This window comes from Tachyglossus aculeatus, chromosome 10 (genome assembly GCF_015852505.1).
Source record: "Tachyglossus aculeatus isolate mTacAcu1 chromosome 10, mTacAcu1.pri, whole genome shotgun sequence".
Lineage (NCBI taxonomy): Eukaryota > Metazoa > Chordata > Mammalia > Monotremata > Tachyglossidae > Tachyglossus > Tachyglossus aculeatus.
Window position 1 is genome coordinate 39,415,153 of NC_052075.1, and position 15,179 is coordinate 39,430,331.

Sequence of the window (15,179 nt, forward strand, 5' to 3'; positions counted from 1 at the left end):
CTCGGTGTCTTAGTACTAGTCAGACCCTTTTTGTTTAACTCTAGTCTTTTATTCCTAAAAACACTCAGAGTGCTATTCAAAGAGCATGCATTTGTACAGAAGGAAAATACAGAGTGCTTACCACTGTGTAAATGGTGAATTACATTAAAATTTTCATTTTCAGCAAGTACTGTTATCCTTCACTCAAGTTAATACAAAATCTTTCCTTTTGAATTTCTGAAATAAGTTGGAGTGATTATCCATGAGATTTTTCTCAATGCCTGCCTTGACTGCTTCAGATACGATAATAAAAGTGACTACTGTGAATGTGGCATCCAGTTAGTTTCCTGAGCTTTTTCAATGGAATATCTATCTGAATAGGTCAGGTGCTTCAGAGATAAATGTGGTAAGGGCCCTTTTCCGGAAAATCCGTATGCCTCACCAGCCAGCAAGATCAGAAATCAGAAGAACAATTTCCATGGGTTCCGATATTTTCTATTTCACAATGGAACAGCCTAGGACATCGACCTGACTTTTGGTCTCCCTTCCCACTCACTTTAATATGAGCTCCCTCTGACGAGAGGTGGTTTTAGCAAGTATTATTAATAATATTACTGTATTTGTTAAGTGCTTACTAAGTGTCAAGCACTGTTCTAAGCACTGAAGATCGGGTCAGACACAGTCCCTGTCCCAAATGGGGCTCAGAGTCTAAGTAGGAAGGAGAACTGGTATTGGATCCTCATTTTTTATAGTTGGGGAAACTGAGGCACAGAGAAGTTCAGTGACTTGCCCAAGGTCACACAGCAAGCGGCTGGCAAAGCATGGACTAGAATTCATGTCCTCTGACTCCCAGGGCCGTGCTCTTTCCACCAGGCCACGTTGCTTCCACACGAGTTGTGAAGTCTCAACAGAGCCACTTACAAAGGACTGAGGAAAATTTTCCCTACCACCAAAACCCTTCCATTTGTGGCCACAGAGAATTATATTGAACCAATCTCACTAGTGTGTAAGCTTCTCAAGGGCAGGACCCGTGTTTTACTCTTACTAGATGCGGCCAAATATCTTAGTACAGTGCTTCGCGAACAGACTGTAAGCTTGTCATGGGCAGGGAATTTGTCTATTTATTGTTGTACTGTATTGTCCCAAGCCCTTAGTACTTATTGACCCACACACAATAAGCACTCAATAAATATTACTGAATGAATGAATGAATGCAGAAAAAATGATGGGTGAATGACTAGTGCCGACATTCTAAAAAAAAAGAACAACCACTTTAAAAAGTGGTCATTGTCAGTTGTCAAATGTTTAGTCATTAATAGCCCAATTGTTGACCAAACTAATCATCCTCTTTGAACTAACATTAATCTTAGACCTAAACTTCAACCTTAAATCCAACCCCCAGCAATCTGTCAGTGATCATCTCTGGGTGTTCATTTCTAGGCTGTGAATTACTCCTTTACTATTAGAATCATAATGGCAGTTATTAAGTACATACTATGTGTTAAAGTACTGGGGCAAGATACAAGACAATTAGATCCGACAAAATTCTTTTGCTATATGGAATTCACAGTTTAAGACATAGGGAGGCATGAAGAGGCAGGAGTAATTCCCATTTTACAGATATAGTAACTGAGGCCCAGGGCGATTAAATGATTTGCCTAAAATGGCACAGCAGGTTACTAGCTGAGCTGGGATTGGAACCCAGATCTCCTGACTCCTAGTCCCCACTAAACCATATTCTTCCCACTGCTCCTCAGCAAGCTAAAATACCTGTTGCCATGAACGTGGGAGGCACAGAAGGCAAAGCTGTAGTGAAGGAGGGTTGGGTCAATGACTGCTCCACTTTCTGAGTGGTCCATCAGTTCCGTCAGGTAGCAGAGATGCCTGTGGCAGCCACGGACCCCATAACGAGCGCAGTACTCATCTAGCACAAACACTTGGCCAGGGCTAAACCAACCCTGAAAGAGAAAAACAACATCTGAGGACATTAGGGTTTTTTTTTGCTCATATGAGTTTAAGTTACTGGCATAGAAAAATATGACTTGAAAATTTACATTGATTTACATTGTTTGACATTAGCACTCATGGCTGGGATAAGACCAACAGCAGATAGAGAAAAATCACAGAATCTGTGTGTCATAATGGCAGTCACAGTATCTGATTCATTGTGATTTGACCCCTCTATGAAAATGCTTTGTTGAAGGACCGGAATGTAAAAATGAGGCCAATTAGATGGCATTTTTTCTCTGATTCTGTAATCAATCAATCGACCATATATATTGAGTACATACTATGTGTAGGGAACTGTACTAAGCACTTGGGAGAGTATTAAAATAATAGCAATAATAATGATCATGGTACTTGTTAAGCGCTTACTATGTGCCAGGCAGGGAGATGAAAGTTAAGCAGGTTGGACCCAATCCCTATCCTACAAGGGGCTCACACTATTAATCCCAATTTTACAGATGAGGTCACTGAGGTCCAGAGAGGTTGACTTGCCCAAGGTCACACAGCAGACTTGTGGCAGAGCCAGGATTAGAACCCAGGTCCTTCTGATTCCCAGGCCTGTGCTCTATCCTCTAAGCCACACTGGTTCGTTGGGTATTGCAGCTTGTTGCCTGATGGGCCCAGGAGCTCACTTGATTGACAACTGCCAATCAGGATTGCTGGAAGCTACGTGCTCACCCCAACATCCTGCTACCTCCCTTCCTGTAGCGGTCTGCCTAGGGGGCGGGGGCGGGCCCTCCAACCCCACCCAAGGAGAATGGAGTGAGTGGGACATTTTGCAGTCCCTGTCCCACCTGTAGCTCTCAGTCTAAGGACGAAGGAGGACAGGTTTTTATTCCCCTGAAATGAGGAAACTGAGGCAAAGAGAAGTTAGGCAACTTGCCCAAGGTCACACAGAGGCAAGTAGTGGAGCTGGGATTTTAGTGCCCATGTCTGCTGGCTCCTCTAGGCCACTTTGCTTCTCTGGATCTAAGGTTCCCAGACTAAGAAGGATGAGGGAAATCTGAGAGGAGAAGAAGGGTTCCGACTTGCTGCTCTGAAAATAAGGCCTCTGAGAAAACACCCAGGAACAAGGATTGTTCAGCTTGGAGCAAAACACTGCTGAAAGGTTTCAAATGTAATTTTCAATTTTGATGACAAAAAATAAAAAAAAGACTACAAAGTGAGTCTAGTCTACAACAGAGAGAATCAGCAGAGGCTATATTAATCATTAGTGGTATTTATTGGTTTCCTACTGTCCTAAGTGATTGGGAGAGTAAGACACAATGGATATTAATTCTTAGAGATATGGGATTGTAGGATTCCAGTTTTAAATGTGATGCATCTTTATTGCTAGCAATTTGGATCCTAGAGGCTCTAGGGTAGAAACTATTAGTTGTTCTCGAAGGAATATTCACTGGATAGGGAGCTTTCTCTGGGATTCAGTACATCATCCTATTCTTTCCTTCAGATTATCCAGGGACCTGCAACTGATATCTGCTCCTGAAACCACTTGAAAAGAATCACACTGTTTTAAACCAAAGTAGATTAAGATTTCATTTATTCCAAAATCTTGGATGATTTTATTGATTGGAAAGTGACTTGAAAATGAAAGGTGGGGTGGGGGTGTGTGTGTGCGTGTGTTAGTACACTACTGCTGAGGCTCATTAGGGCCTTTGTTTTGTTTTCAAAATATTTAAAAACGAGGCAACCCACAGAGCTGAACAAAAAACAGAAGGCACCAAGCAAATTACTGTGGAGTGGACCGGGGGAGTTTCAAGCTTGAACAAGGACAGAGATAAATGTCGCTGCCTATCTTTGGTACATTAGACATCTTCTCCCTGCTTTGTCTGCCGGCAGATATTTTGGTTTCTCGTAAGCCCACAACAGATGACACTTTTGCTGCTTCCCTCAAATAACGTAAATAAAAGCTAATTCAAATTTTCCTATTCTAGCTCACGCAGGATTTATGCTTATGAAACTAGCCTTGACTCAGCTGAATACAAGCCCGGTAATCCTATTTGCTAGTTTCGCCTGTGGTTTGGGTCTTATTCTTTATGGGCTTTCTCTCCTCTCTGGCACATAACGGAAGGGAGAATTACAAGATAGATGACATAATGTCTGACATCTGGTGAGCTGAATTTGTACCTTAAAATGCCTGTACAGGTGTTAGCAAATCCTACCACTGAGGTTCCCATCTTTATTAAAGCCTTCTGTTTTTATTCAGCTCTCTCTAGAGGAGCTGATAAACCACGGTTCAGAGTCAGTTTGAGTCTATTCTCTTCTCTATTGAGTGGCACAGCGGTGGCCTTCAAGTGTATAATTTTCAAATTGGAAGCCCTTCGATTGGAAGCCTTTATCCCATCCCCAAGCCCAGTTATTAAATGAGTTGGGAATAAAAGACCACTTTGTAGCAACTATTTCTCACTTCTTCATTTCTTTCATTCCAAACCATAGAGAAATTTCATAAATAAATGAGGAGAGAGGAGAAAGATGTGAAGAAAGAACAAAAGCAACCCATACTCACCAAACAGGAATAGGAATCGTTCAGCCTGTGATCCAGAGTCTGCCTCTGAAGGACTCTAAAGAGGGAGGCATGGTCAAACTTGCAGGGGTTAGCAGAGATAAACTCATCCATGCCATGTTTCTGAGAACGATCGGTATCTGTTCACACAAAGAAACAGGCACATGACAAGTACATTTACTTTCTTAACTCAGACTTTTCTGCACAAATGGTATCTCCTTCTCTTTAGCTTCCGTTTCACCATGTTGAAATCATGAAGACAGTCTAACAGTGCTGTCTACACTATGGTGCCGGAGTCCGAGATCATAACCTGCAGTGCACTCCGTTGTGGAGTCCTTGATAAACCCCAAAGAAAAGACAGGTGTGAACCCCCTTGCCCTCCCATCCCCACCCATGAGCTTCCAGAGAGGGTTCTGGGTCTCTGTGGAAGCCCCTCCACCCCTCAATTTTTCAGAGCACTATCAAGGAAGCTATCGAATGTTTTTCAAGAGAAGCAGTATGGTGTAGTGGATAGAGCATGGGTATGAGAGTCAGAAGAACCTGGGTTCTAATCCTGGCTGCATCACATGTCTGCTGGGTGACTTTGGACAAGTCACTTAACTTCTCTGGGCCACAGTAACCTCATCTATAAAATGAGGATTAAGGGTGTGAGATCCATGTAGGACAGAGATTGGGTCCAACCTGATTAACTTGTATCTACCCCAGTGCTTAGAACAGTGCTTGGCATATAGTAACTGCTTAACAAGTATCATAATTATTATTATTCTCATTATTATTCTCATTATTATTATTATTATTAAGGACCTTTTGCTACCTCAGGGCCCACAGACCAATGCACTTTCACAATGTAGAGGTACATGACCACAGCAATTCCAGGGGAAAGCAGAAATCGGGATGAGAGGCCTAGTTTCCAAATGGCAAACTGGAGCAGAAATGAACACCCTGGCTTCAGCTGGCTCATTTCCAGCCTCTTTTTTTTTTTCCCCATGTGGTGCTTTTAATGTTGGGACCAGCCTAAATGTGGACACGAAGGCCAAACTGCTTCAACCTCTGAGCCGACAGGGAAAAAAAGGCAGCAACGTTTCTGTGCTAATACGTAGAGTGAAAAGCATCCCATCCCAGATGACACTTCAATCAAAAGTCCGAATATATTGTTATTTCCAGACTGCCTCTGGACCCCGCGGGTTTATCAAAAGACAGGCTTTCATGATGGCTTTCATTAGTGGTATGTTTTGTCAAGTCTTCAATGCGAATTATCTCCTGGGCATGGACAGGGTAAGCCTTATCATAGTCATGGGGAAGAGTTGTGCATCGGCACATTAGCTCTATCAGACCCTGTGGTCTACAATGGGCAAACAATCGGTTATCAAAGTAAAAATCGATTTTCTCATACAACAGAATGGCATTTCTTTGTCCCTCTAAACCACTCATGGGCCCCTCAATGCACTTTCCAATAAGAGTACAAATCTAAATGTAATTCTGAAAAACTCCCTCACACCAACCTAAAAACTCTAAAGAAAGGGAGACAAAAGTTTATTGATTAAACCCAATTATAGAGTCAGGTTCATAACAAAACTCAATATTGATCCTTGGTCATGATGCTAACATAATCAGTCACGTTTAGAAATTTAGCCCCAGATCATATTGATCCGTGTCAAATCCAACTTTCAGCTGTATTTGTGGATGGGAGAACTATGTAATTCAAGCTGAAGGATCAGCAGCATCGCATCTTGATGCACGTGATAATCTCTATCACTCAGCTTCGCGTTGTCAAGGTAGGCGTCACATCCATGTGACAGATATCACCAAGGTGACTAGCAACCAAGCAAGGTGATAGGCCACAGATGGTTTAAGGTACCAGGAAACCACTGACAGAAAGTACTGTATATCATCTCTTAGCATTTACTGAGGATCGAGTTTGAAGAGTTGCATATCACTTCGCTTAACATCCAGCTGGTCAGGTTTTCTTATGTTGGCACCGTCTCTGGCCGCTATTCCCCTCTGGGCATTTACAGTAAATACACACATAAATAAAAATGTTCAAGATATGGTCCAGAGCACTCCAGAACCAGATCAATGAGCTTAAAAATTTTTACTCTATCACTGAAATAAAAATATCCAGTTGGCTTCAGTCTTAACCCCTTTTTACTTAACAATTAAGTTTTAGTAGTTTCTTTATGAAATGGATCTAAAATGAGTTTTAGAAAACGCCTGCTCCACTTAATTCATTATTTCTTTTACTAGGGAAGGTCGTGGTAAAGAACAACAAATAACATCCATTAACGTCTTGTGAATGCTGGAAATAGCTTACTTAGAGAAAGCTTCTGAAAAAAAAATTACAGTGATTTCTATTTTTATTAATAATTTTAATAATTGTGGTATTTGTAAAGTGCTGATTTAATAGGATGTAAACTACTGCCTCGAAAAACCAATACTCAGTTCTAAGAGAAATACTTGTTAAGCTGTAAACAACATCTAATGATTATTATACACAATTAGACTGACAGACATAATCAGCAATTAATATGCAAAACTTTCTGAATTTTTCTAGTTAAACTAACATGCCAAGTTTTGGTTCAGATCTGAATTTTATAAGGTAATCATCAAACAAGTCAAGGAGCTGCAATCTGAAATAACAGTTAGGCTGTTATTAAATTGTACTCTTCATATAATCTGGGAACTAACTCAAGACCTGGGAAATTTTAATTGAAAATATTGTTGGGGTTTCTATGGGAACAGTGGATACACCCTTATATATCTTTCAATGGTATTGTCACCAGACTTGGTGAAGGGTGGTTGGAATAAACCTCCCTTGGAGGGAGACAACGTTTTTGCCTAAAGCTAGAGAAATGAGAGGGACTGACAAACTAGAATTTAGTCACTCAAAATGCTTGAGAGAGTTCGTAGTATAGCATACTGCAGCACTGTGATTCTGCAAAGATCGCAAACAGAGGAACTGTTTGACTAAATTGAAGAGAGCAGAAAGAGACTGAGGGCTGGCAGAATGAGCTTAAGCTGCAGCAGCGTCAACCAGTGAATATGCAGGAAAGGTGGGAGGAATCAATCGATCAATTAGTTGTATTTATTGAGTGCTTACTATGTGCAGAGCCCTGTACTAAGTGCTTATAATAATCCCAAACTGCGGGTTGGATACCATTTTGACTTGGGAAAGAAGGCAAAAAGATGGGAGATCTCTTTGGGTCCTTCCACTCACTGTGGCCCTGGTTTGCTTCAAGAAATAGAGGAAGGTCATTTGAGGAAGGAAGAGTGGGCACATGGCTGTCAGGAACCAGAAAATGTGAGTGGTGCTGCACTAGCCGCTAGTGCAATAAAAAGGGAACATTTCTGCTTATCTGTTGAACCATGTTCTCCCAAGAGCTTCGAACAGTGTTCTGCACATAATAAGTGCTCAGTAAATACCACTGATGGAGTGACTGATTGAGTCTTCAGAGCAAGTTCTCAGCCCTGAAATCTCAAGACTGAAGCTTAGCTGTCATTCCTGAAGAGATTAATTGTATTTATTGAGCACTTACTCTGTGCAGAGCACTATACTAAGCACTTGGGGGAGTACAATACAACACCATCACAATTATATTGTGTCTGTCCCCCTGCTGCTAGACTGTAAGATTCTTGAGATAAGGAATCACACTAACCCTACTGTACTCTCCCAAGTGCTTAGTACAGTACTCTGCCCAGAGTAAGCCCTCAATAAAGCTACTCATTAATCATTTGATGTATTCTCACTGTATTAGAGGACACTAAGTATTCTGTACAATGCTCTGCATGCTGTAGGAGCTCAATTAATACCACTGATTGACTGAAACCCTATAATAAGTGTCTGAAGTAGAGACAAGATTATTAGGTTGGATACACTCCCTGTTCCACATTGAGTTCACAATATAAAGGGGAGGAAGAACAGGCACCCATGTTTGGGACAGGGACTGCATCTAATCTAATTATCCTGCATCTACTGCAGTGCTTAGTACTGTGTTTCAATCAATGGTATTCACTGAGTGCTCACTGTGTGCAGAGCACTGTACCAAGTGCTTGGAGAATACATCAGAGTTGGTAGCCACGATCCCTGTCCACCAAGGAGCATAGAGTGTAGAGGGGGAGACAGACACTAAAATAAATTATGGATATGTATATAAGTGCTATGGGGCAGAGAGTGGGGTAGCTATCAAGTGCTTAAAGAGTACAGAACCAAGTAATAATAATAATAATTGTGGTATTTGCAATGGAAAGTCATGAGTGGATCTGAGTTAAGGAAAAGAAAGACTAAAAAAAAGGTAAGCACTGGGATCGAAAAAGGCTTTCACTGTCAATTCTTTTGCCAATAGGTTCTTGCTATTCTTAATCTTAACTGTATGGATAAAACCCAGCTTTTGCTCCTCAGAACTCTCACAATAAAATAAAGTAAGATTGAAGGAATTTTAAACCAAGGGATGGGACACCAGAATGACACAGAGCCTACGGTTAGGAATTTGCATTAAAATAAACAATTTTGAACCATTCTGGGAACCGCTATGAGCTGCCTCTGAAATCACACAGATCCACGCCAGGCAATTTTGCAACTTCTCAGGCTCTTCGTTTATGAGCAAATTCTACTGTGGAAACTTACTCAGTTGAACAGCGCTGGTGTGGAGGGTTCCTCCTTTGGGATTTAGCTTCGGGATTTGACTAGTGGGAATGGGTTTGTATGACTGTCCGGTTGCTCTATACATAGCCTGGACCCACAGGATCCTGTCCTGGTCATCGTCACTGGCAAATATGACCGTGTCTCCTTCTTTCACGGCATTGAAGAACATTCGACCGCCCTGCAGACCTGTAAAACAGGTGGGTACGTGAATACAGGAGAAAGGTGATTGCAAAATATCCAAGCTGGAAAAACCAGCAAAATTCAAATCTCATGGAAATCACTCTTGGAAAAATGGGAGTTCTTGGGGAACAGGTATATTAGGAGCTCAGCTGTTAGCCATCTTAGAGTAATGAACAAAATCCAGACTTTACAGGGAGAGCCGATGAAGGAGCTTCCAGCTTTCACCGTACTCTGAAAATAAAAAATAATCACTTATGAAAAGCACACTTTAGTTCTCTCAGTGCCTAGGATCTCACAGTCTTCCCAGTCCCTTTGAAGTGATATTTATATTTCAAGACATAAAAGCGAGTTTTATTGTTTGGCATGTATGGCATTCCAGGACAGAGTGCACATGAAGTGATCATTTCTCTTTGCTACTGGGGGCTTCTTGGCCAACCAGGGAGAAAGGGGACAACAGATTGCTCAATATAGACAAGGTGGCAATCTGCAGCATGTCACTCTTCAACATTCTCATAGACATATGAGGTTTCCCCTCTCCACATGAAAATCAGCATTTAATAAACAGGCCAAGACTAACCCAGTGTTGTTATCCTAGGGTCTCTGAATAATGGCGATTAGAGTGTAGTCTGAACAAGAGATCTTTTTCTGGCTGGCAGTAGTAGTCATCAGACCTTCCAATGAGGACTGTTCTCCTAAACTAGTGGGAAAACTATGGCAGAACACATAGCCTGGAGCTTCCCCAACACCAGGATCTACCTGGGGAAGACTCTCCCACCCTGCCACTACCTCTGGGGAAAAGTCCTACCCCATCCAGTAGGTTGGGAAGTCTGTGGAATTTTCTCTCCCAGGGATGTTTGCTGGGAGCAAGGATGTGTCCTAGGACTGACCAGTTTCGCTTCTCATACTGTTCACTTGTCCTACTTTACTTTTCCCCAGTCTGAATCATTTCAGATGTTGACCTTTCCTAGGAGCCTGTCATGTCTCCCTTCCTCTTTTAGAGATGGAGAGCTCCTGTGGACCAGAAACTATGTCTGAATCCAAGTCCATGCATTTTCCCCAGGCTTCAGGACCATGCTTTCTGCATTGTTAGTGCTTAATTGATGTCACTGACTATTGATTAGGTTTCATACATGTTTCATACTGGGGAATTTTTTTTTTCTCAGTTGCAATTTTCCATCTTATTACCCCATTGTTGAGTATTCCACTTCCAACATTAGAATGCTTCTAGTTTTTCTTAGATTGATTTTTTTCGGAAGGAAGGTCAGACTTCTCATCCCAGTGCAGAACCTCAGGCTAAAGAGCCCCTGGGAAGTTAGAAATGTGGCTTGAGTACCTTTGTCCAGGGAGCTCAAGGATATCACATCATCCAGTGTTGGAGAGCAAAATTCCATCGGCAACAATTGGCGATCTAGAGTATACACTGTCATATGCGCTTGATTTTCCATTAATATGAATGATTTCTAATTACCTGTGTGAGGGTCTGTGTAATCCACGGTGTAGCCTTCAAGCTGCATTAGTTCTTGAGGTTCAGATTTCTTTTCTCTGTAACTGCACATGGCAAAGGTGTACTGGCTCACCTGATCAAGAAAAGAATTTTGGGTTTGCTTCCTCTCCTGTCCAAAATAGAGCTCCACAATGAGCTCAGTTTAGCAGGAGCTCAAGTGCTTACTAATACCTCTATATTATTCAGTGCTATACTAAGCACTAGGGTGCATATGAGATAATTAGGTCAGAAACAGTTCCTGTCCCACATGGGGCTTCCAGTCTAAGAGGGAGGGAGAACAGGTATTTAATTCTTATTTAACCTCAGGGTCACACAGTAAGCAAGTGGTGAAACCAGATTAGAACCCAGGAGGTCTCCTGGCTCCCAGTCATGTGCTCATTTCACTAAGCCACCCTTCTTCTCTAATGTTGCTATTGAGTTTGCATGGTCTGTGCAAAGCATACTCTGCAGTTGGGACTTTTTTCATAACAGTTTTTCTCAAAGCATTCATTTATTTACTTATTACTTCATTCATTATATTTTCAACAAGTCTACCAGGTCGACGATCTATAAGGTTGATTAATACAGTTCCAACTTTTTTCTGGTATTCAATTTCTAGGGGAGCTACGCTAATTTAACTCTAGCTCTTTGGGGACAGGGGACTCCAGGGAGTTGCAGGGCTGTGGTTTGGGCATTTAGATGTCAGTGGGCCCCTCAGTGTTTTTCTTTCTTTCTTTAAAACTCTGCTGCCCATTTGTGCCCTCCTTCCCTCTGCAAATGGGACATGACACTCCATGAGAACTCTCTGCTGAGTGGAAAGAGAGGCACATGAAAGGACACCTGATGGTTGGAGAGACTGGCCCCCTATTTGCCTTGCCCTTCTGCCTCCTTGGATTCCCTTTTCCCTAACCCTTGAGCCACTGTTTCACTCCTCCGTCCATTCTGGGTGCAGGAAGGATAAAAGCTGAGAGGAAAGGTTTTGATACGGAAGGTGCAGAAAGGTGGCCAGTGAGGAATGATGACTCTTTATTCTTATTTCTCAGGTTTCCAATCAGCCAGTCAATCATATTTATTGAGCACTTACTGTGTGCAGAGCACTGTACTAAGTGCTTGGGAGAGTACAATGTAACAATAAACAGACACATTCCCTGCCCATAATGAGATTACATCTGGAGGGTGGATAGCAGTCTGAAATAAGTTTTTGAAAAGCAACTGATGCTTGTTCTTTGGTTCACAAGGAGAAATGTCTTGAGTGCTTGATCTGATACTACAGATCCTCTCTGTAATTCCAAACCTGTTTCCCTCCTGTATTTCATTGTGTGAAATATTCAACACCTTTCAACATGCTGCAAAAAGGAAGAATTCTGGATTTGCATTTACCCTCCATTTAACTGCCTGAGCCCCAGTTCTTTTATCACTGGGTCACTCTGCTATGTGAGTGTCCCAACAAGCCTGCCACCTCTTCTTATTCCATTACCTTTTTCCTTTTATGCCTTCCTCTTTTCTGTCAAAACGAAATCAGCCTTCTCTCCCCCTCCATCTTTACTTCTTAGGGGTAAATATGGGGACTATGGCACCTTCAGTCAGCTCTTCCCTTCTTAACACCTGTCTCCATCACTAATAATCATGATAATACTTTGAATTTGTAGAAAGTTCCAACTTTACCAAAGAATTATCAGAATGAATTATCTCATTTTATCTTAACTTCTTGGGGAAGCTAGGAGAGGTAAGAACTATTCTTCCACATTTTACAAATGTAACAGGGACAGAGGTAAAGTGTCTTGCTTGTGGTCACTGGGATTAGAACTTTGATCTCCTGACTTCAGGACCCATGTTCTATTTGTTGCACTACATTCCCCCACCAGGGGAGTGGACAGATAATTTCTTCCCAGCAGGGGCTGAACTGCTCTGGACACAATAATCGCTCATTAAATACTACTGGTTAATTGATGATCGATTTTCCTCACTCCAAACAGGAAGCGATTATATGCTAAGCATGGAGCCAAAATGTTGGACAATCACTTAGATGGTACGCCCCAATGTCTGATGTGGTTATCTTGTATTTACTTCAGTGCTTAGCACAGAAGTGCTTAACAATTACCATGACTACAACTCTATTCCACTCTTCCAATCCATCCCCATCAGCCTTTTCACCATCTCCCTACCTTTCACTTCCCATTAACACCCTTTGTTTCTTTCCCAGTTCTGTGTCCCAAATGGGAAGCAGAAAAGGAAAAAAGATGAAGAATAATTAGCCAATTGAACAACTGAGGCTTAAAATAGAAGGGGAAAAGAAAAACAATGCTAGCCTTATCCCACACTCCTGTATTAAACTGTGGAAGCTGGACTTGGGAGCTAGTGTCAGCTATCTGGAGAATGAGTATACACATTATACCTATTTCCAAGGGAGTCCCATTGGGCCTTGATTTCCTCTCCTGTCTACATTCAGCCTCTTGGAAAATTCACATCAATCACAGTCTTTCCACTAACCAGTTTGAGAAATGAGATGAAGCAATACCTCTGAACAATCCTTGTTCTGGCTCATCTTTTGAGCAATAGTACAGTACCATTTGTGCATTTTGGAGTCATAGAATGGAGAGGAATTTATGGTCTGGCTTGGCCAGGGATTACCCAAGCAAGATTATAAAGGGATTGAAACTTCCCCTGGGTCACATTTCTTCTAGTACTACAGGGGAAGGAGAGCTTTAACGACATTGAAGAAAAAGCAAGTAAAGTTTACATTCACAGAAATATAAGCTTTTTTCATGTTTACTCTCAAAGAAGAGCACTTTTATTGGTTCATTATGCTTCCAAAAGTCCTTTTTCTTATTCTTGGGGGTTTGCTTAAGATACCCAAACCTAATAATAAAAATATTGATGGTATCTGTTAAGCGCCTACTATTTGTCAAGCACTGTTCTAAAGCTAATCAGGTTGGACCACAGACCATGTCCCACATGGGGCTCACAGTCTTAATCCCCATTTTACAAATGAGGTAACTAAGGCATTGAGAAGTTAAGTGACTTGCCCAAGGTCACACAGCAGGCAAGTGGTGGAGACAGGATTAGAATCCAGGTCCTTCTGTCTCCCAGGCCCATGCTCTATCCAGTAGGCCATGCTGCTTTTCCCAGGTTCTTACCCCAAATCCTCACATGACTCCCCAGGACTGCACATTGCATTCCATCCAGGACTCCAACTTTCTTTTCTGATATTTTCCTAAGAAACATTTTTAACCTTCTCTTTGGAAAAAAAGAGTATATTTCAAGTTTCCTTTCATTCACTTCCACGTGATCTGAATTGCTACATAATGGCTGGATGGGGCTTTGCAGTAATGGGCACTAGGCTCAATTCAACTGATTAAAAACCCAATAAGGCACCTGAAGCGACAAGTATCTTCACCCCAAACAATTTTTAAATGAATTACAAATGAATTACAGGTATATTAATCAACTCTTCTTGAAATTCATGCCTCATTTCTTAACCTGGGCAAAAGAGACTTGGAAAACTGATCTCCCAAAGAGTCTTCTGTCATGTCATCACATGAACAATCTGTCCCCTGTTGAGAGAGAGATGGGGACTGGAATGTCTTTCTTCCCTGCATGGCTAGCAAATAACAAAAGGAATTATCATCTGGCACATTGAGCCACCATGGGGATGGATGCCATAGATAGAAAACCCAGCAGGCGTACCCCACCCCAACTCACTTCCTCACCTAAACTCGGAAGCTGGAAAATATCACCTTCTTCCTCAGAATGTTACTTCTTGTTCATTTCAGAAGCTCCCAAATCACTTCCATATCTTGCACATCTTGTGACAACATGCTTCCTTCCCCCCTCTGCCCATTTCCTTTGCCAGTCAGTTTGCTTCGATGGTGCTGTGCTGGACCAACCAGGGGACACTGGGCATTTGTCCACCAGTCTGCCTCACCTCACCTCACTAGGAAGACTCAGGGTAAGGGGAGTTGGGGGTAGAAGGAGAAAACTAGCAAAGACAAGCAATAATGGTGACTGAGCTTATTTCCGATCCAGTAACTGGGTTAGGAATGCCCCACTCTGTCTTACCGGTGGTGTTGAGCCCTCCTGGTTCAGTTATTCCTATGTGTGGTCTCAGCATCCACCAACTTTTTCCCTCACTTGCTCTCCTCCATGACCCTTTTACTGGATTGACTGGCAGGTAGCAGTAGTGGGGAGAGGTCTGCCCAGCTATTTGGGTCTAGCAAAGCAATGAAGGGTAAAGATGGAGATTTACTAAGGCCTCAGACACCACCTGAGCTATCTCTGGTGATTGGGAAACCTGATCCACAGAGTTCAGCTTGACTGCCTGGTCGCCAGAATTCTCCCAAAATGGCAGCTCTGGAGACACTCATTTTATTTATATCTTATGCCCTTGT

General features: G+C 42.1%; 1 protein-coding gene across 10 annotated transcripts in view; it reads right to left on the bottom strand.

Moving 5' to 3' along the window:
• CADPS2 (calcium dependent secretion activator 2) overlaps positions 1-15,179 on the bottom strand; it is a 371,455-nt gene that overhangs the window by 138,792 nt on the left and 217,484 nt on the right. For all 10 annotated transcript variants that reach the window (XM_038752460.1, XM_038752456.1, XM_038752457.1 and 7 more), the window contains exons 10-13: positions 10,777-10,885; positions 9,111-9,314; positions 4,493-4,629; positions 1,750-1,937 (exon numbers count right to left, since the gene is read on the bottom strand). In XM_038752460.1, coding sequence (XP_038608388.1) covers positions 1,750-1,937; positions 4,493-4,629; positions 9,111-9,314; positions 10,777-10,885 — 638 coding nt within the window. The remainder of the gene's footprint in view (positions 1-1,749; positions 1,938-4,492; positions 4,630-9,110; positions 9,315-10,776; positions 10,886-15,179) is intronic.